The sequence below is a fragment of the Athalia rosae genome, chromosome 8 (assembly GCF_917208135.1).
Source record: "Athalia rosae chromosome 8, iyAthRosa1.1, whole genome shotgun sequence".
Lineage (NCBI taxonomy): Eukaryota > Metazoa > Arthropoda > Insecta > Hymenoptera > Athaliidae > Athalia > Athalia rosae.
The window spans coordinates 3,575,873-3,598,602 of NC_064033.1; the positions used below are offsets into that span (position 1 = coordinate 3,575,873).

Sequence of the window (22,730 nt, forward strand, 5' to 3'; positions counted from 1 at the left end):
GAAAAAAGAAAAAAGTAAGTATGAGTGAAAAAAGCAAAAAAAAAAAAATTGATAAAAAAGAACGAGAAAAAACTTCTCTCCAAAGGAAATATCTTTGATCTCAGAGCTGAGTTAGCTTTCTCGCTGGACTTTTGAAAAAGAACCGAAAAAAAAGAAAGTGATTCGTTGGTATAATATTTTTTACAAATGAGCATAGAGAAAACTAAGTCATAGAACATAGCTAGTAAACGTGAAATATTTTTTTGGTGCGAGTAACTCGAATTAATCAATTGAAATCGATCGCGATTATTAAAATCATGGAAATTTTGATAATCATTCAATGGAATGTGATTCGAATCTGCAGTTCCCACGAAACGATACGCTCGTGTCGTCGCGGTTTGCATTTGAGAGTGTGAAACGTAGACGGAGAAAAAAAACTACCCTCGTCAAGAACGCTGGACCGAATAAAGATAGAAACGAGGGCAGCAGGGCGCCTGCGTTTTCTACAAATTCACGTGGCGTTGAAAGCCGTTAGGCGGGGATAGAAAGACGACCAAAAGGGGGTTGAATCTGCGGGGTAGCGCGGTTAGTGTCAGTCGGCATTAAGCTGTTCTGGTGCACGCGTCGCACCTGTAAAACCAGTTTTGCTTCGAAATTTCGATCCCGACGATCTACGGCGCGGAAAAAAAAGAAATCAACACGAATCGAATAAATTAGTAGCGAATTAAAAACTTCGACCGTCCCGAAAAAAAGCGAAAAAAATCCCCGTCGTCTTCGTACTTCATATCGATGCCATGCGGGAAAGTCCTCAGGGACTTTAATCGGTCCTGAATGTATGCGGTCACTGAATTGATATTTTTGTTAAAAAAAATTATATAAGAAAAACGCAACGTGTTACGCGCGGTTTACCTTCCGCATGTCCACGCCGCGGCATGGCAATTATGCAATCGTGTTGTTGCTGGCGATCCGTTCGCAGAGGAAGTATCGCCTGCGCGATTTACAGCGGAGTAAGTTTTCCATCTCTCTATATAAATTATATTATACAATCACCGTATCACGTGTCTCAATTTTCGAACCAACGTTATATGATTTGCAATAAAAAAAAAAAAAACCACGATTGTTCGTTAATTTTTTTTCTTTTGGTTCTATTTTTTTTTGTTGTAAAATCATATATGAGATTTTCCAAAAACTTTATTCCGGGCAGATAAAAAAAAAAGATAAAGAAAGTGAAACGAAATGGAAATCGTGGAGGGAAATCGGAGGAATAGATTTTTTCTTTTTTTTTTCCGGTGAGGTAATTAACGCGTTGTATACTTGTAACGTAGGACGTGTATCGCGATAGAAAAGCGCGCGTGTTAAGGGTAGTAGGCTCGGTGCACTCGTGTGGTGGACGACCACAGACATAAGAGAGACAAAGGAAGAAGGTAACACAATGCGACAAAAGACCAGAACACCCATTCACCGCGAAGGGGTTGGTAACGTCTGTATCCGACAGTCTGAAAGAACCGAAGTAAAAAAAAAAGAAAAAATACACAAATAAAGACAAAAAGAGAGAGAAGAAAAAAAATCCACTACGGCCACCGAACGACGAAGAAAAGGGAAAAAAAAAAAAATGGAAGGGAAAAAAATTATACACGTCGCTTCGACCAAAAATAGCATGAACTTTTGGCACGAAACAATTTGTACAGCGTCCTTGAATGGGGCGAATACCCCCTGACAGCGTTACTTCAGCTGCCTGCCAGTAATGAAACCCTAAAAAACACATTTGTGACCCTCCCCGGCTCACTCGCTTTTGTATCGTTCCGTTGTTGTTTTATTTTATCCATTTCCTTTTGCCTTGTTTCCTTCATTTTTTGGTCGCGTCGTCGTTAATCTTTCACTTAAAACAGAACCGCGCCGCGTATCGTTAACGATTCTACGATTCTCAAGCCGCGTCCGACCGACCACCGCGACAACTCGCACAATCGGTGACCTTTTTTCTCTCCCTCCGCTTTTCTTTTTATCGCATTCAATTTACACCCCTTCCGACAGAAAATTTCCCCGACCCAAAAGTCTTCCCGGGTAATTGAAACGAAAATTATCTACCGATGCGAACGGAGGGGGAACAAAAAAAACAAAAAAAACAGAAGATTTAACGCGAAATTCACGGTCAACGTCGAATCGATTGAACCTTGTAAAAGATAATTGTGACGAATCGGCGGGAGCCGGCGGAAGCCAACCGCGCGAAGTTCACCGTTTCCGCTGCATGTGGGGACCGGCGAAAATAACTTCCGTCCGTTACAACGCCCTCCTCAATTATACGCCCGCGGAATTTTACATGATACGAAATTCGAAAGGCGTAGATAATTTGTTCGGAAATTATCGATATTGTTTTACATTAAATACCGCAATAACGATAAAAATAGGGGTTGATGAACGGCTCTTCGAGTAGAAGAGAAGAAACGAGGGGTAGAAAAACCGATATTTTAGCTCGAGAACGGTGTCTGCAATCTGTTCTGAATGAGGGCGAGAGAAAGAAACGCTGAAGAGAAAATGTAAAAAAAAACTCAAACGAAATAAAATGGAATAAAAGGGGATGAAAATCAAGGCGTTTTAGCGCAATATCCCTAGAATCTACAAGTGAATTTATACCGCGCGGTAATTTTTTAATTCTCTAGTTTATAATATACATATGTGAAAAACTGTGCGAGAATCTTACAAATAACTTGAATGAATAAAAAACGTATGCATTGTACGTAGATACGGGTACACAAAAAGAGGGAAATTCTTTAGAGATTAGTTGAAAAAAAAAAGAAAAAACGAATATACCGTCGGAATATACCAGAAATTCTCTGCAGTCTCGAGTCTCTTACCTGTTTACCGAAACTTCGAGGATCGCCTAATCACTCCAGGGGAAATGGAGGAAAGAGGTGAGCGCAGGGGGGGCGGGGGAGTGACGGGGTGTAATTAGCAATGCTAATTATTCAGCAGCTTTGTGCTAGCTGTTGGCGTTATGTGCAGTACGTGCTCCGAAACACTTTTTTTTTTTCTTTTTTTTTTTATTTATTTTTATTCAAACAGTTTTGTTAAGACCCAAAGGATATTAACCCATGTACGTAGATATACGTACGTACATGTACATAGGTAGGTGTACACATCACGTACGTACATACGTACATATATATAATGAAGATATTTTATTTTTGTCTGCACGTATCTATCGCAGCTATTACTTGTTAAATGTTTTAATTACTTGAAAGCTTATTTTCTGCATTACTGCAGCGGGGATCTCTTTTTACTTTCTTCTTCGACGGTGTTCCATGCCTCGGATAAAATATGAAAACTTTTTTCCTCCCTTATAACACGCGATTCATTTCGTTGAAAAGTTTTCAGCGAAGTTAATTGCTTATACGTTCAGGTGGAATGATGTACGCGTTGAATGTGACTTGCGGAGATAGGCAAACATTTGTGAGCAAAATTTAGGTCAACGCGTATTCGCTATGCAAACTTTATCTAATCACATAGCCTGTATTGTGGTATACATATGGAGAGATGTGCACGTCAATCCGTAGATGTCGTCGGCGCCTTCGTCGAAAGAACAAATACGTTTTATCCGCAGGAAATTTGCACGTCAATTGCAAAGCCACGAATTCGAGTCGTTGGTTGCTTCTTCTTTTTTTTTTTTCATTATTTTACTTTTTCTAAAAATCTTTTTTTACTCGCTAGTGTACACCGAAAAACGTAATTCATCGAACACTCGAGAACCTTGAGTTTTCACCGACGTGGAGTTGATTTTTATTCATTCGTTCGTTCGTTGATTAATTTATTATTTGCAAAAAAAAAAAAAAAAGCATTTTCATCCCTCGATTAGTAATTATATACTCCCGGCTCAAGTGCGGATGATTTGTGTACGCCTTATTTACGTTCACCTCCTTTAATTTTATAGGTTTGTGTGTAAAATATATATGTACACATACATACGATATCCCCCCCTCCCCCGCCCCACTCGCTATTTTAACTTGTAAATAACGAGAACTCATGTAGAAGGTAATTAAAATTTATTAAAGTATAGAATTTCGTTGGTAGAACGCGCCTCTTGTACTACGCGTGTATTGTATATATGATCGTAAAATTTATCGAGCAATTTAAGAAAATTCGTCGGAAAATTTGATCAAGGGTTTTCGGAATCGAAATTACATTGTCAATTCTTCGTGTGACCGTGTGTATCTGTACCGATTTCCACAAAACCGAATGAGACGAAAAAGAGAAAGAAAAAGAAAAAAAAAAAAACCTATTTCGTTACGCAACTTGGTGTACAGGTGAAAAGCAATCTTCGTAAATTAATTCGAGAGTTGTAAAAATGCCAGTCGAATGATTGACATTTTGTAAATTGAAAATGCTCGCGGACGCGAGTTTATTAATTAATTTATTCGACTCCTTTTCTTTCCTCATCATTCCGTTTCAATGGGTGTTGTGTGTATTTTGTCGTTCGATTCGCGAATATTCCAAGTTTGAAATATTTCTTATCAGCCGTTGGAATAACGGATAAGAAATATCCGCAGCCCTTATGTACCGTGACGGCGGGTGTTATTTCCGCGCCGCGTTAATTAGACGTTACTTGGAAAATAGCCGATTAAATCCATGAGTGCTAGAAGGCTGCAGGACTTAAATCTGTGCTTATTTTATCCCTTCGGTTCGGGGACGCCTTATCCCTTATATTATATATATACCTACGTTATTTTTATAGGGTGGAAAGCCGCCCTAATATCAGACGGAGTTGATCGTTTAAAATATTAATAACGAGAAAACGAGCTTATATACCTTCTGACATTCTGTTATATCGGAGATAAGAGATATGAAAATATCAGCGATACGAAATCTCGGAGAATCGTTATATTACTGTTATTATTAATTTACAGTATTTGCGATGGACTCAAAAATTTATCGGTAGCTTTTTACCAAATAATTAGCCAACGAAAGTCATTCTTTTTTGTCAGCACTCCTTTGAATTTTTTGTCTCCACCGTACGTTTATGATTTTTCAAAAATCCCAAAGAACCTTTTCTCTTTCCGAAACTCATGGGAATGAAATCTGGAGCTTGCACAGGAAAGAAAGAAAAAAAAAGCGACAAAGAGGAAAGAATGTGAAATATAAACGAGATTATATTAATCTGGAGCAACCAGTCCAGGTGTACGTGCGATGAACTTGTGTTCCCGTACAACTGTACTGTAGTGTAATTTTAAAAATAGAAAAATTAGCGTACATATATCAGAGTTTTCCGAGCTCGTCATACCCCCGTATTTTTCGCGTGTTCGCGTTCCCGTTGCATTTTTTTATTTATTTATTTTTCCATGCCTTCTTACACGCGTCGCGGGTACACGTTTGCAATATGGCCGGGGTCGTGTATCTCGCTAAACATACGCGTGTAAACTTTTCATTTCCATTTTACTTTTTTGCTCCGAGTTTTCACGAGGAAGAGAAAAAAGCAGCAGGAGATTCCGCGCTTTCTCGGCTAATGCGAGCACCGAACAGGAGGATAAAAAAAATCACACGCGGGTGTGTGGATATATAAATCCGTCTTTTAAAGTAGTGGTCGAGGTGGTCGGTTACTTCGACGGTGGTAAAATAAATGTGCGGGCTGGAAAACGTCGTTCCGGAATTAACTGCGCTTTTCCAAGCCATATCGGTACGGATCGTAAAACAGCTGTACTCTATACGGTTACCGCATACTTCCTGCCGGTGTATAATGCACCCCTTGAATACTTATACCCTTCTTCTTCTCTTATTTTTTTTTTTCCTCGCCATAGGTATGTACAGTACGTACCTGGGTGTGGGTACCGTACATGCCACGAACGGAGAAAACTGCAACGAGACTCCGGATTGGATGCGAAAAATAAAATGGCCCGTAGAATGAAAAAAAAAAAAAAAAAAAAAACGGGAAAAAAGAAAGGAAGAAAGAAAGAAACTGTTAAAAGGTGGAAACAACCCACCGCCCACAGGTATTAGAAAAATGGTTAGCCGTGTACACATTTTATACCCCATAGCAAACACGAAGAGGGCACAGGGATAAGGTCGCGTTTCCTTCGCTTCGTATATACATAGGTATATACATACGTCGGGGATGAGATGAAACGAAATGAAATGAAAAACTGGATCAAAAGCTGGCAGCAACTATTTGCACCGCGACGTTCCGCCGAGCGGTATCGAGTTGCAGAAAGCGTTGAAATAATTCTGGAAATAAAATCACCAAAAACCGCGAGTTCTAAAATAGTGTATATTTGGAAATCTTCACCGTGGTTATACGTCGGCGTATAATAACCTGAATTACATCAGACACGTCGGGCTTTGGGTGGCGAAAATTACGCGCTCCCGTAATATGTTGTAATTAACGATTCGGGGTTCAGCGCACTGCACGTACATAACTGTACATGTATATACATCCGAAATTTTGCTACGTTCGCCGTGAACGTGAGCAGATACGCGTGTATACGTATACAAGGGTACGGTATACGTGCGCGCGTAATGTGATCATTGACTCCGAAGGACAGAGTGACATAAACTACGTAAGGGATGCTGAAATCCCCTCGAGGTTATACCCGCGATACGCAAAAACGATCGAAACTTCAAATACCCGCGGAGGACGAGGGTGAAAAAAACGAATCCCCTCAAGGCCGGGTTGTGACTGAAACACAATATGGTGGAAGGAGAGAGAGAGAGAGAGAAAAAAAAAACAACAACATTGACGAACGTAAAACAAACAAAAAATTACGTAAAAAGCTTCGAGTGCGAATTCACCCCGTAACGCGAAATACCTAAATGAGCTTTCGTGCGCGTCCGCGGACTTACGGGGATTTTTTGATCACGTTATTTTATTTATTTATTTATTTTTTTTTTTGATACAGGTGTTCATATGCACATAAACGTAAATTTTTTTCATGGCTAGAGTGATAAAAAATGTAATGAAGATAAAAAAAATAGATAATCCCTCGCAGCCGAGATGTATCATGACTGCGGTTTTATCCTCGCGTATCGTAGGTACGTGTTTTTATGTCGTGGGGGTATGTGGAACGAGCTTTCAAGTTTTCAGGATTTTCCATGTAACCTGATTGAAACTTTGACTGGTAGAAAAGAAAATTATTATCCGAAGACGAGCAATCAGCGAACTCGAAGAACCTTCGTTGAAAAACGATCGGATGAAAAGAGAATTAATAGCAAATCCTGCCGAATTGGGAAAGAAGAAAGTAAAGGGAGAAAACTTCGTCGCGTAAAACCGAGTGGCGTGTTGCCAGAATTCAACAAGTACGAGATAAATGAAACGTGTAAAGCTCTGTGCTGAAGCGATCCTTGTAAAGGTCATTTTTCAACTGTAAATAAATTTTTCAAAAATTCGTCTCAAGTCAGAGCTTTCGATATTGTCAAGGAATATCAGAAATGTGTTTTCGCCTCTTCCTCGGTTTGATTTCTTTTCAACTCTCTGCTTTTTGCAAATTTTCACGGCATCGAAGAAGAATTATGTTTGAGTGATAAAAAAAATTTCTTTCGATACGTATAGAGTGTTAGGCTGATATACTCGCAGCTACCTGGATTATATTCAAACCTGTGGAGACGGCTTACGGAAGGAAATAAGGGAATCTCGAGACAGCTGATCCGAGCGAAAAGAGGAAAAGTTAAAAAGCTAAAAGCACGAAGGGCTCGTTGTCTGACCAAGATAAAAGCTTCGATCGGTTTAACGTAGATGGAGAGGCTTACTTTCCAAGTAATGCTAAAAAATGTCCGGATATATCATATTTTCCACTAACAAGTACGAGTACCGCGTTCGTGCGATCGATTGAAAAGAAATACCTCGCAGACGCGAAAAAATCCGATGGGAAAATTATTCCTAATAACGCTATACGTACCTCGTTCGAAGCTTTTCTCGTTATTTTCAAAGTCAAACGCTCGAACGGACTGCGCGTCGAAAAACTGAAATTTTTACTCCACTTTTTTTTTGTCTCGAATCGGAAAGAAATTCGACGGAATAAAAATAGTCGATCGAACCGTATTGGATACGTGAAAAAAACCATGTCTGTTGTATTTTGCCGGTAACATAAAAAAATTGTACCACGTGCATTAAAAAGTATTCTCATGGCACGGTTCTTTTTACAAACATTTCATCGAAATCGCTGTAGTGCTTTTTTTTTCCATCCCGTGAAAAAAAATGAACTTCTGATACGTCAGAAACGCGAATACGTTTTTTGCTATTATATATAATGCATTTCACAACATTATATATACGTCTCGCTGCCTCGGATTCCATCGTAAAAATGAGAAAATCAAATAAAAGAAAAATGCCGAGAAGAAATGAAAAGTAAAGAAAAAAAAAAAAAGAAGAGAATAAATTGAAGTATCGAAGAATTGAATTTCGATTCCAAAACCACCCCGTGGGACGTGGGAAGATTCTTTCATCCCTTATACTCACCAATAATGCGATGCCTAAAGACCAGCTATCGTATGTAATAAAATTCCATATACATATATTATCTGTATGTACTCGCACTGCAGTTATACGTATACACACCCGCCCCTTTTTTCGTCAAATATCATACCACGCGATGATATAATATCGAACTTTCATCTTCGAAGTTTTTCGCTGTGCGCATAATTAATGAAATTATTCAATTTAACAAAAATATCTATCCATTACGTAGGGGTGGTTTCTTTATTTCGGTTTGCACGACGACGTTATCTGTCAAAAAAAGTCGAGTCGTAGGTAATCGACGGTACGTAGTATTTATGTTTTTTCTACGGGGGTTGGCAATTTCCATTTCATTGATATCGCGGTATTTTCAGAGAAGATTTGCTCCCGCACATCGTGCACACTACTCTTACCTACTTTGCGCATTCATATAGATTTTAATATACACAACCCACACCTGCATACCCGACTTCTGCGCCATGTAGTTTTCCACGACTGCAGCGATAACAAGACGGTATTTGCCGCGGAGGAAAATGAAGAAAAAAAAAACAAAAAGGAAATGAAAAAAGTGCCGATATAGGTGAGCGTGGATTGCGACGGAATTCGTCGGTATCGAGAGATGTACCGGAGAGCGCGGAGAGAGAAGGGCGCGAAGGAAGAGAAAAAAAAGGAAAAGGAAAAGAAGAAGAAGAAGGAGAAAAAAAAAACCGACGAGAAGCGATCGAAAAATGGAGAACGAGAATATTTCCGGTAGTGAGAACGTGCCATCTGGGGTGGTTCCTGTAGGAATCGAGAACAAGTCCGACCTGACCGTCTTCGGGGGCAGACGTGTCTCCGGGAATCGAGTTCCCTATAACCTCTTTATCCTTCTATCCCTTTCCGACTTACCACCCCCCCCCCCCCCCCCCCCCCTATTTTTCCGCCCCATCCTCGCTCTTCCCGAGGACGATTTTTCTCCGCTAATGTCCCGACGCCTCCTCGACATTCCCCTTCGCGATCAACTCCGATCGGTCGAGAGGTCTCCCTCTCTTGTACAACCGGCACGGGGCGGCCGGTCGTCGGATGAAAAAAAATGGATAGCGGAATTGGATCACGTATATGCATTTTATATCGTATTTATTACCCGTGAGAATGTTATGAGAAATCGACGGTGGTACGTACCCGCGATAAGTACGTTTACGGATTACGTCTGGTAGGTCGAACCCGAGGGAAGAACGAAAAAGAAACCCATTCTTTTTTACTTATCGAAAATTTTTTATTGCGTCGTATATTTAAAACGCACGTGCGACGCGCGTTCCGATTTCAAATTACACCGTGAGCTCGTTCGCCTGGATTTCGATGGATTCTTTTTTTTTTTTTTTGCCTTACACGTGACCACGATACCTTCGTTTATTACGAACGAATGACTCAATTCGCGTGGTTATTTTTTTTTTCCCATTTTCCATCCACCCTGCGAATGACGCGTAAAGAAAAAAAAAAAACAAAACCAAGTTTCTCATTGTGCTCAGGTGATTTTTATTTTCGCTGAAAAACTTAAACTTCCGTAACGTACAATTTCGGAGTACGAAGTAAAATAAAATATCGTTGGCGTTTTTTTCCACGGACGTCTGAGCCGTAGAAAAAATCAATGGGGTGATATTATATGGGGCGGCGTCGAATCACTGCGTGATAATATTGAAACCGGAAATTGTCGATCATAATTTAACGTCACTCCGCTATCGCCGATTTGACACCGGAGGATATTTGAACGTGAAAAAGCTTTTTTCCAAGTTAATATTTAGCCGCTGCCGGAGAATGAACGTCGAAAATTGAGCGAGACTCGGTAAAGTTCGGTCGCAGTTTCACGGGGAGTTCGATACGGAAGAGAAAAGGAATCGAAAAAAGCACTCGATCCTTCTCGCCCGTTGAAAAGCATGCACGCTACACACTTCGAACGATAACTTTTGAGAAAATTATCCTCCCTGAAAACCCTCTCGTACCCTTTTTCTTTTTTTTTTTTTCATTGCAGTTTTCCCTGCGAAACTTCTCAGATTTTTATCACAGTTAATTACGAATCTCGACAGGATATTTCACCTGTACAAAATTTCACACGTTATTCCTCGAGGTATACGAGCACCCCCCGTCGACCGCCAAACTTGGTACACGAGGGGGGATGCTTTGAAACTTGAACAAGTTCTGGTCGTCGAGGGACCCAAAACTCGTCTCTTAATGCGCGCGACTTACAACGAGACGAGCGAGAGAGGCTCAAACCCGAGTACAGTAATTGCCCAGTGTCTGTGACACGTGATAATTTCTAAAGATTCTGGGGTGAGAAAAGACCAAAAACTGTCTTCGCTATTCTTTCAAACGATTTCGAAGGGTTTTCGGGGTAAGAAAACATCAAAGACTATGTTCAATATATCTTTGATTTCAGTAAAAAAGTCGAAAATATGTGTGCTTCCTTCGGAGGACGTTCATAACGAGGGACCCGGACGTTTTTCTATTTGTTTGTATTTCTCATTTTTTTTGTCGTCAAAATTTTTTTCGCGTAATTTTTGCCCCCGTCACAAACGATAACGCGGTTGCTCTTCGCGTTGGAATCGGGTTACGTGGACGGACGTGTTGAGAACGTGAATAGAACGAGGTAGTCGCGTACAATTAGCCGTACGGTTTATCTGTACGTCGTGTCCTGGAAACGGTGACGAGCGAACGACGGTAGCCGGGGTAAGGGTTAGTTCAATAAACTCGACCGCAAACGACGTTTACAACATTTACACTGGGAAAATGTACGCGTACGTATCCTTCTTGGCCGAATCTGCGAACCGCCCCCTTCGACGCAGACGGGGGTTCGCCACGGTAGAAGCACAATATTTACACGAGCCCGCCCGCAAACGAGAAAACTTTTTAACCGTAGTCGTCGGTGAGCTCGCTCGCCTGTTTATAGTGAAACACACGGTAATTCCGGTACTCGAAAATAGCTCGGTGCGGGTGCTCAAATAGAAACACGTTAATCAACCAGGAATCGCGGAATAGAAGCGCTAATTAAACGGGACATTTTATTCTCTTTCGCTCCCCGACTTGATCACGTCGAATAACATCTGGATCGATACCGATGACCGCGATCCAGATTTCTTATCGCACAGAAAAAAAAAAAAAGAAATTAAAAAGTTGAAGTTTGTCAAAGATGAAGGTTTTCTTACATTTTTCATATCGTCAGTTTTCCGAAAATAAAATCGTCTCACTTTCCGTCGAGTGCAATAGGACGCGACGGTGATCTTTCCGAAGAAATGAGGGAGAATATTTTTCTTTCCTCGTTTCTCTGCTATTTTCTTTTCCACTGTACAGAACCTGTGGAAAGAAACAAAAAAAAAAACAAAAAAAATTCCGAAGAGACAGGGAGAGAAGAAGAAGAAAAGAAAAAAACGAAAAGAAAACTTGAAGGAAGAAAAATTTCTGTCGAAAATTGAGCTGAATAAGGGATGGGGAAAATCGAGATTTGTTGTATCAAAAATTTGTCGTACAGTTGACTGATTTGTTTTTTTTTTTTTCTTCTTATTTGGTTTCAGCTGTACTTCGCGCTGACTACGGTAATGATGACGAAGCTGCTCGATCAGGAACGTCAATATCTTACGGGAAATCGTTCGGCGCCGGAATCCGCAAGTTTTCTCGAACCGGAAACCATATCTCCAAGTAAGTTTTCAAAGTCTGACGTTTACGGGAAAGCGAATTGCGGGGGGAAAAATTTAAATGGATTTATATTGCGTATGCGGAAAATATTTTCCCACTTCGATAAATCATTTGTATCCTCGGCGTACGATAATTTTCAATTTTTCACGGGCGCTCTATAGCGTGGCCTTGTATTTCAGAGAAATTTATGTTAGACCGAGAAAGAAATTTGCTCTTGGAAACTTCCGGTTACTCGGTAGTCGCGTGGTTTGCTGTTGTGCCTGTCATGTAGCGTGATGTACTTCCCCACCCGTTAGAAAATTGAACTTCCGATCTTCCGCCCCGTTTTATTATCTTTTAAATAAAATCGCCGGCTGTAATAATGTGATATTTTGATTTATCTGCTTTCAGCCACCGTCCGGTTCAACATCGTTATACTTTCGTGCTCGAGTTGCGGCGTTTTATCCTCGCTGCTTCTACTTTACGGATTATTCAAGGTATCGATTTACACGCACAATCGTCGATAATCCTACAGTTAATAACTCGATCAAATTCTCGTGAAACACAACGCAATTATTACGTCATTTTCATCCGATGCGCCGAACAAACGGGGGTGGGATTTTTTTTTTTTTTTTTTCATGCAACGAACAATAAAAAAAAAAAAAAATGCAGGGCGTGTTTTTCCGCAGATAAAGACTTTTTGAAAAGCGTACAGGTCGGTAGGTTTATGATATCGGCGTGCTGCAGTCGTGCGCTTTGGAATAGAACGCGTGAATTTTCGTTCTGGGTAGCTGTGATAAAAAATAAATTCAAACAACATAACTCAAATGAGCGGAAAAATTCGACCTAACTTCAGAACGGATCGGTGGAACTTCCGTCACAAGCTTCGTAGTTTCCAGTATCCTGATCCATACGTGTAGTTGTTCGGCGTCGCGACGTCGAAGGTGGGCGTAGATTTTTTTCTTTAAACCCAAAAAATGGGAAGAAAAATGGAGAAGGAGAGTGAAAAAAAAAAAAAAGTGTTATTCAGAGTCTTCGCTACTTATTTACATAGTAAATTTATTTTTTTCCATGTACGTATAGGTATACAAACGTGTCTATAATATATTGCGGATCGATCGACATGTTTTCGCGAGCAAAATTCGACGTATGAAAGGGTTTTGTAAAGATCGAGGTCAGGTTTGGTTGGACTTGTGTGAAAAAAAGGGACTTCGACTCACGATTCTTTATACCGAGCGGTAATGCGAGGGGGGAGGGGGGTGAAAAATTTTCGGAGACACATTCCGCTCTCCTCGGATCAACGTTACGTATACGAGGATAAATGTATCCCACCATATGCAGTCTGAGAAAACGTTGACGTGCCAAATTCGTAAAACCCATTGCGCGCGAATAAAGTCGCGTTATATTTCACTGTGCGTTATAAATACGGAAAGAATATAGAAATATGAAATAAATAATGCTGTACGAAAGGAGAAAAACGGGCGGGAGAGGGACGGACGATTTTTCTCGGCACGCAGCGAACCCGAGTAACGTCAAAGAAAAAATAAAGCGCGTTCGTTAAATTGTTGACACAGTCGGAAATTTTCTTTAAATATTATCTCACGGTTTTCATCTTTGTCCCGTGCTGATTAGAAGCGAGACCGAATTCGCGCGATTAAAATATCTCGCTCTCGAAACAAGGAACGATTTTTTATTTTTTTCCTCCATTTCGATAATTCAAAGGGATCCGACAATTTCAAAGCAACAAACGTGTCCACGAATTACATCGAGCATAAAACGATAATAGCTGCTCTTGCGGAAATTGTAACAATATCGATATCCTAGTGGTAGGAATTCTATTCAAGGGTTTTCCGAGAAGGTCCGTAAGGACACCTATATGTATAAGTATCCCGTTAGAAACCGCAAGTTATCTGATCCTCGAATAGGATTGAGATTCGTGTACCGTAGCTCGAGTGTCGCATTCAAAATTACACATCCACCGAATTCGTTGTGCGTGCATATTTTTTTTTTTGCGCTCACTCAGAGTTCGAACAGGATCTTCATCAGGTGCAGTCGTCGGATCCTTCGACACCTGTAATGACAAAGGGACGAAATAAAAAAAAAACAAAGGATCCTCACACCTCGTCATCTTTCCATAGCTCGTTAATCATTACCGCAAATTCATTAAACCTCCAGGAATCGCAACAAAAATCACAATACAAAGTGCCTGCCGACGAATCGTGTAAAAAACGTTGGGTGTATCTTTCGAGAAGGCTGTTCTTATCGCGAGAAATTTCAATCTCGCGACGCAGCGTAGTGGCGAAATGGAAACTAACTCGCGTCCGTTCGAGCGCGCTCCGCAATTCTCCGTTAATCCAACCGAATAAGTTCGCTCTCGCGTTTCTTGTCACATCTCTGGAGCCGAATGATCGTCGGAATTCGATGAACCTCGAGCGCATTTGAATCGCATTAAAAAATAACGGAAATTTGTTTTCCATCTCCGAAAAAAGTTTGCGCTAACTCGTGCGCGCCGACGATCGAAAGAAAAATATTCGCAACCAGAATTCGAGAGGAGAAAAATTGATAATCGTCAACGTGATCGATAAATACGATTCGCCACGATTCGGAGCTGCGTGGTGTATCTACGTTACGGAAATGAAAAAGTTTTCGCCAGAGATCATTTTCTTCGCCGGCTTAATACGGTAGAAAAACTTTCTCGCAACTCTATTTCTTCGCCGCAACAAGAGAACTCCCGATAGTTTCTGCACTCTGTTTCCGCAGAGCTTATGTTAGTAAACCGTTAAAACGTGCACGGCGAAGTAAACTCAATTTTCCCATAAACTTACCCTCGTATACGGAACCCGTGGGCTACATACACGCTATAAAAAACAGACTCCCGACAAGAAAACTTTTCAACATCACGTTCGAATGTATACAACGATCTAGCGGAAATCGCTCTACGTTTTTTTTTTTTTTTTCAAACTTTTTCATACTCTCTTACGTTATATATAAAAATTCACGCAACCTCCGTACGCTTATATGAACTCTCCGCGGGAGGAGAATCGCGAATTATTTTCAAGTTAATCAAAAAACGAAAAAAAAAAAAAAAAACTCAACGAACGGCTGTCGCGGATAGATTTTTCCCTCATTCGTTACGCGTGTGCTGTGATAAAATAATACGTTCGTCGAGACACCAAATTTTCGGGGGTTGAATGAAGTTGGGATACGCGCGTGCGAAACCTTCGTATTACGTAACGCGGTGTAGAGGTATAATAACCCTACGTTGTGTACGCGGAGGAGGTACGGTGGAAATTGTCAGACAGGTCGTAATGCCGAACGACCGTGAGTCGACGGCGATGTTCAAACGTGACGAGAAACGCGTGTACGTATTACCGTGGTCCATGTGGTACGTGGAACGCACGTGTTACGTGTGTATATATATTTACCACCCACCCCCCTCCCCCTCTCCCCCTCACCCCCCTTCGTGTATATATTACGTATGTATTCATGTATCCCCGTGTATGAGAAAGCGTGATGAATGTAAGGCGGCGTGTGGTACCAGATGCCCAAATGACTGATTTGTGTTTCAGGATCAACGCGTGCTTCTCATACCGTGGATTTTGACGGTTATAACGTTCAGCGTGGTTGACATTACGCATTCAATGTACGTCTGTATTACGGACTCGGTAAGGCATCACATTTCAATGATAATAAGATGTACGTATACGTGTAACGTAAAACAGCCGAACGGCGACAATATTCGAATAAGAAAAAATTGTCGCTAATTCTCGAACATGCGATAGCGTTATCTCCGCTGTCCGTGATTCATCGACCGTGAGTCAGAAATACCAAATTATCCGTAGAACGAAAAGTAGGTAGATTTGAGTAACTTCGCTACGAAATTTTTCAAAGAATATATGTCAAATAGGGAACGAGATTTGGAAAGCTTAAGGATATCCTCAAAGCGCGCTCCGTAATCCATCCCCTTCGTAACTCACTCTGCTCTTAGCAAGACCGAGTGTGATCGATTAAATTTGAAACTGACGTCCCTCAAAACTTTGCTTTGAAGTTTATAAACTCACGTATAACGTACGTGTATTACGTACGCCGAATAAGTGCACGTATATGTACCGGATAGTCGGCACCGTCATCGTGATATTCGCGATTTTTTTTTTTTTTTTTTTCTCTTTACAAATCGATCATCCCTTCCATTACCGGATCGTTTGGTCGGTTGATAAAATGAGAATGGGAAAGAAGTGTACGTGTGAAAAATTATACCGTATGATATTGTAAATATACCGCCTTTTCTTGAACAAGCTTTTTTTCGTTCTATTTTATTTCATTTTGGTTAGTTTTTTTTTTTTTTTATTATTTTTACTCTCTCGAGGTACAGTGATTCATTATTCGTCGATCGCTATTTCTTTTCTCGTATACCTATACGTGTATACATAGTTATATATAAATCGCATCCCCATGTATATCCCTGCGATAGCTTCTCTGTGAAGGGTTGGTTTTTTTTTTCGCCCTTTCCGAGTGAAGTGAAGGTGAAAAAAGAAAAATTTCAAATAAGTAGAAGAAGAAGAAGAAGAAAAAGAATTTCAGTTCAGATCAACGCGATTCCACGCGGGTCAACTATTATTTATTGTTCGTCCCGTAGCCCGATTTTCGGCGCTTTCAAGTTACACGGGATTCCATGCGTCCATCTATGTATATACGCGCGTGGCGCTACGAGGCGAAGGTGTTTCCCTTCGCTGCGCGAAGTAAGAATCTCATTAATCATGCGAGAGAGGTGAAAAAAAAAAAGAAGGGAAAAAAAAGCGGTAATAATAATAATAATGTATGAAAAACCGAGGGAATGAGATAATCCGTTTTGCTTTCCTTTTACGTATACTTCTCTTTCCTCGTCTTATTTCATTTCATCTACCTCATAAAACGCGCGTAATCAACGCCTCGTCTTCTACTTCCTTAAAAAGTTCTTTTGTGTAAATTTATCTCGCCGAACTTCGGTAACGTAACTAATTTTTCACCACCCCTTCAACGTATTATACACGTATAGTGCGTTATTCGAGCGACGAACGACTTGTCGGGTAAACCCGCAACAGCTAAGGTCGGTTTTGCCTATTTTCCTTTTTTTTAAAACCATATGTATTCATAGATAAGACTGAAGATTTCCACTTTGAGCACCGAAAAAAAAAAAAAAACAGAAATGAACGGCACGGATATCTCGAATTTCCTCTTACAATTCATCTCTATTTTTCTTCTCTCCGTTAATACTGATATTTTTTATCTGTCGTTATTCGTTCATAATGTGTCTCTGGATAAGTTATGGAAAACAATACATAATGCGAAGGAATAAAATAATGTACCGGAAATAGTAATGTACAGTCTCGAGACAACGGTTTGATTAATAATGGTATATAAGATATTTAAGAAATAGGGGATGAAGAGAGAGAAAGGAAAAAAAAAAACACGGACAAAGCAAAAAACGAAAAATACAAGATGGTTGGGTCGGTAAAAATAGTAACGCTGACGTAACGTATCGTTTTCATCGTGATCGTTCGTGGGAATAATTTTTTCTCTCATTCTCTTTTCGCGGTTTTTCGAAATTCCCTTCGCGGTTTTCCTCTCTGTATCAACAGCGAGTGACCGCACGACGTCGCACGCGGACAAAAGACAATTAATTACTGCACCTGAGAATCTTATTGTTACTTCGCCATTTTATGTCCCACGTGGCGTAATTTGTAAGGGTGGTTGATTTTATTTACCTGTAAAAAGCACCCTCGAACCAACATGCGACGCTAAAATGTTACCTGTACGGAACAGTTGACGTAACAACATGTACGGTAATTTACGAAGCGGGTATCTGTACTGAAAAATCTTTCGCCTGTACGAAAAAAAAACCGAGAAAAAATAGAGCTTTCACTGCATTATTTTACCGCAAGCTCTTTACGCCGCGGTAATTAACCGTGCAACAACAACGACGTGAATCAAAGTTGAGAGAATTTCAATTCTCTTTGTAACTCGGATTCTTAATTTCGCTCTCATATATTAACAACTACTTTAATAGGATCGGATGTATAAAGTCGAGAGAATTTTTCGTTCCTTTTTATATTTTTTCTCCTTTTTCCTCGTTTCTTTCAGAACCCCGTTGCGGTTTTATAACATCGTCCCCCGTACCTTTGTCATTAACAAACGAGCAATTTTCCACAGGTTTTCTTATTATACTTTACTCTGCATAGTTAGTTAGTTTTTTTTTTTTTTTTTTTTCCTCCTGTTACTTTTTCTTCCGTATCACTCCGGACTCGTCACCCGACTCCCTCGGGGTTTTGCGGTCTGCCCCCCTCGACCGTTTCGCCGCGTGCACGGGGAAAATTCACCCCGTTCCCTCTCCTCGGCCATTACTATTAATTTTGCGGTTCGGAGGCCATTTTCACCGACGCTCACCGCCCGGTACAAACCCTGGAATTTTTTTTTTTCCTTCTCACTCCTTCTTGTTCGCAGGTACCCTTCAACCCCATCACCGCGATGCTGTTCACCCTGGCTTTTTTCGTACTCTGCCTGAACGTGAGTAGAAGAAAAAGAAAGAGACGAATTAACGAATCAAACTCTGAATTCGTTTCATTTTTATCTTCTTCACGGTTTCTTTTTTCAGACCTATTCGTTACTCTGCGTTATTTCGCAGTATCAGGAATACCTCGCCGGACGAGGAACTGCTGCCGACGATTGCGAGTACAGGGTGAGTGAAAAATGAAAAATTGTCGTTGAAATAAATGTTTTTTTTTTTTTTTCAAATTACAATAACCGTGAAAGTTACGCGTGCGTATCGGCAAGAGTTTTCTGAAAACGGATATGGTTTTTTTCTCGGATACGTAGACGGCTAGAAACGTGAAAATAGTTACGTCGTAGAGCGAAATCTTCCATTATGTAATAGCTCAGACGGTTCGCAAAATTTAACCACTTCGCAGTTTGAATGAAGTACGCGGTGGTATAATAGTAGTCGCGGTAGCGGCGGCGATAGTTACGTAATGGGGTAGTTGTTAGCATATTGGTGCGTTCAAATTAGAGGAGTCGACGTTCAAAGAGAACGTGACAATGGTGGTTCTGAAGTATTATCGTTGGCGCCGACTGCGACATCAAGTGTTTCAAATAACACGGCCGCACACGCGATACAATTAATTACGCTCGAGATGATCCCTTCGCTTGTAATCGATGTACGTCAAATTATAATTGATACAAGCAAAAAATGACACGTTCTTCGCTACATTTTTTTGACAATCATCATAATCATTTTTCGTCGTTTTAACCCGGATGTACCGTGAAAAGGTACCGGCCGTAAGGTACGCGGTGCAACCGACGACGACGGCAACTTCCTGTCTGAGTTCGAGGAGAGCGCCGACCAACAACGAGACGAGGGCCACCGCAACGCCGACGCAAAGTCCTACGGCTATTCCGGCGGCCTTAGCCGCCGAGAAAAGTCCCACGGCTTGCAAACCGGGTCGGAAACACGTTCAATTCCCCGACACGCCGACGGCAAGCCAAGGAGAAAAATCCGGTTCGTATAAATATAGATAAAAAAAAAAAATAAAAATAAAGACAAGCAACCGACCCTCTCTCGACCTCCCTTATTTTCACCCTCCCGCGGAACAACTGAAACAGCAACCCTGAACAAATCAAGTGATCCACTTGCCACGCTCTGTAATGTATATATACGTGCTCGAAAAAAGGAAACCGTATCTATAATCGATAAGAGCTGGACTGTTTTTTTTTTTCTTCTTTTCCACCCCGCGCGCCGGTTCCTTATTTCATTTTTTTTGGAACCCTGCTTGTTCAACGATACATGTAAGGGGGTTAGTTTTTTTTTCTTTATTTTCTTTTCTCTTCGCTTCCGCAAATATCTTTTCTTTTCTTCTATATTTTTATTTTTTATTTTTTTTTTTTTTGAGATGCGGAACCGGATATGCTTCGCGTTGTATATTTTTAGGGAACAGGGTGACTATGCGTGTGAGATTGATTCGGAATTTTTTCATCGCGCGCGTATCGGAGAAACGTTATTCAAATTGTCGGAAACGAGCAAAAAAAAACGAATAAAATAAATAAAATAGCAAGGAATAAAATGAATGTGGAACGGGTCGCTTGATTCGACGTGGAAAAATTGTGAGAAGAAAAATTACACGTCATAAAATAAATACCGCGAGATGAAGATAGTGGGGAATTTATTTATCTTATTTTTATTATTCCAAATCTTTTCCGTTTTTTTTTGTTTTTTTTTTTTTTCCAAATTTATGTAAATTCCGGGACCATTGTGTTCCAGAGATCGGGACGGTGGATACCTCGTCGCCGACGTGGAATCCTGGTTTGGAATTATGCAAAACCCCGACGCAGCAGTTGATCCCTGCGATCGTTGATACAGCGCCGCTTTTATCGTCACCGACACCCAGGGAGGGTGTTCAAATGCACTGCGACGAGAAGATGGCAGTGATCGTCGGTAACGTTAAGACGTGAACGGAAGTCGAAAGTATATCGTACCAAGTTTGTTTTTGCCTTATCTTTTGACGTGGGAGAAAGAGACGCTATTTTATTTTCTAACATGACGACTCGCGCCGCGCGTAAATCCAACGAAGTCTCAAGCTAAATAATTTGTATAATAAATTTTCATCCTATATATATCTACTACTCGTTATACGTTTACATGGATACCCGATCACTCGAAATCTAAATATTGCTGTACCTATCATTGGGTGTTGTTTGACGTGTAGAACATGATCGATAAAATAGAACAAACGGAGAAAAATATCTTGACTGAAAAAAATGGCCGAAATACGACGAGGGCAAAAAAATTCTCCGGATGATACATCGCCGAACGAAGGGACCGAGCGATGGCGGAAATTCCTTTTTTCCTCCAGGTAAAGTACACGATATACTACATTATATACTTTATTTTCACGGCATTATTTCGGTAATTTATCATCGAGTGATATCCGGACCTATTCCGTATAATACACATTCGTACGAACCTCGTTCGATTCCAGTTCATTTTTATTATACACGTACACTGGACCCTAAAAAATTTTCGGACCGCCAACTTTTGTTCAATTACCTACGACTCCGTATATTGTACGTGTACCGTACGCACGTATATTGCACCCACATCCACATACCCGGTCATAAATCTAACTTTTTGGTTTTTTTTTCTTTTTTTTTTTTTCTGCCCTACTGACGTGTGTTATGGAAATTTTCACTCTGAATAACCGTTCAAAAACTCGTCGAACATTACCATCTACATTCCCCCTTTTTTATGTACGCGTTTATGTAGATACGTTTATATTGTCGGACTTGCACGATGGGGTTGGCGAAGAGTGGCGTAAAAATTTTCATTTATATGAGAAAGAAAACGAGCTAGAAAATACGTAGAATACATATAGGTGTATACCATATACATATGTATGTCTGGTACATGTCTGTATACGTATGTCGAGACTTCAGCTTACATAGTTTTATATACGTTGAAAGTTTTTTTCTGTTTTTTTTTTTTTTTGCAACGATACGGACGAATAATATCCCATGTAAGCGAAATCAGTGTGATTTTTGCACGATCGCAGGAGTTTTTTTTTTTCGAATTTGATTTTTACAGTCGCCCTTTTTTTCTCTGTTTCAGACCAAAATTTTTGAAACAAATTGTATACGAGGGATGAAAGTCTTCAGACTCATGTATATTCATTGGTGAGCGATATTGGTTATTTATTTTTACTCGCTAACGTTAATAATATTCAGATTATTTTATTTCTCATCATACTATAAAAACTTTTCCGAATGATCGAGAGTTTCGTCGTTATCAAAAGGAGAAAAAAAAAAAAAACTGTTGGAAATTTTGAGAAGAAAAACGTGAATTTTGTGCCTTTTACATCTAACCGGTCGATAAATTCATATTTCATGTTCGACGGAGAGGCATTTACAGTTGTTTTACATTTTATAAACTGATCGCCACGTGTTGAAATATTTTAGTGGTCCGGGAAATGCTTGGGCAAAGTTTCTCGAGGTACACCGAACTATACGCGGTATGCCTTGAAAGCCGCAAGAGTCTTACAAGCGGTAGACCCTAACAGACAATTTTCGTATAACTCTCCGGACTTAGAGCCCTAATTATACCGTACAATTCGCATTCCTCTAATCACGAGGGTATTCGCATTCTCTAGGTCAATCTAATTTTCCCTCTTGTACAAAGATTTTTCAAAGTCTCAAACTTCCCCGAGCTCTCCTAGCACCCTTGAACTTAAACGTCGTTCGCAATATTTTGCCTGATCGTAAAAACTCGATGGACGAACGAAAATTATTTAATCATTCGATAATTATCTCTGATGTTCACAGATTGGCTGGTCAACGTGCAGTGAATGAATACACGATACGTTTCAGTCCTGAAATATGGGAAAAAAAAAACAAACAATTTCTTGTAAATATATTAAACATTGTAAATTTATTTGTGATAATATTAAGGACCACGCTATATACACGCTTCTTTCTATATCAATATACAGATCGATTTATCTTTTTTCAAACAAAAAAAAATAAATAAATAAATTATTATATAAAGTACCTGTTTATTGTACATTATACTATGTAGATACATTTATATGTGTATATATATACTAATGCATGTGTTATACATATTATACACACGTATGAATATTATGAAACT

General features: G+C 40.1%; 1 protein-coding gene across 2 annotated transcripts; it reads left to right on the forward strand.

Annotated features, from left to right (window-relative positions):
* The first annotated feature begins 356 nt into the window (after positions 1-356).
* LOC105684968 lies at positions 357-22,460 on the forward strand. Of its 2 annotated transcripts, XM_048659374.1 has the most exons (10): positions 357-986; positions 11,959-12,082; positions 12,470-12,555; positions 15,628-15,723; positions 18,539-18,601; positions 18,690-18,773; positions 19,361-19,589; positions 20,349-20,940; positions 21,693-21,757; positions 22,403-22,460. In XM_048659374.1, exons 1-8 carry the CDS (start codon positions 912-914, stop codon positions 20,537-20,539), a joined length of 948 nt encoding a protein of 315 aa, XP_048515331.1. In that variant the 5' UTR covers positions 357-911; the 3' UTR covers positions 20,540-20,940; positions 21,693-21,757; positions 22,403-22,460. The 2 variants fall into 2 exon arrangements, with proteins under 2 accessions (XP_048515331.1, XP_012254151.2); XM_012398728.3 differs by lacking the exon at positions 21,693-21,757.
* Positions 22,461-22,730: the final 270 nt, after the last annotated feature.

Coding starts and splice junctions, on each gene's coding strand:
- LOC105684968 (XM_048659374.1), top strand. CDS start 912: ATGGCAATTATGCAATCGTGTTGTTGCTGGCGATCCGTTCGCAGAGGA. Junction 987..11,958: donor CCTGCGCGATTTACAGCGGA/GTAAGTTTTCCA, acceptor ATTTGGTTTCAG/CTGTACTTCGCGCTGACTAC. Junction 19,590..20,348: donor AAGCCAAGGAGAAAAATCCG/GTTCGTATAAAT, acceptor ATTGTGTTCCAG/AGATCGGGACGGTGGATACC.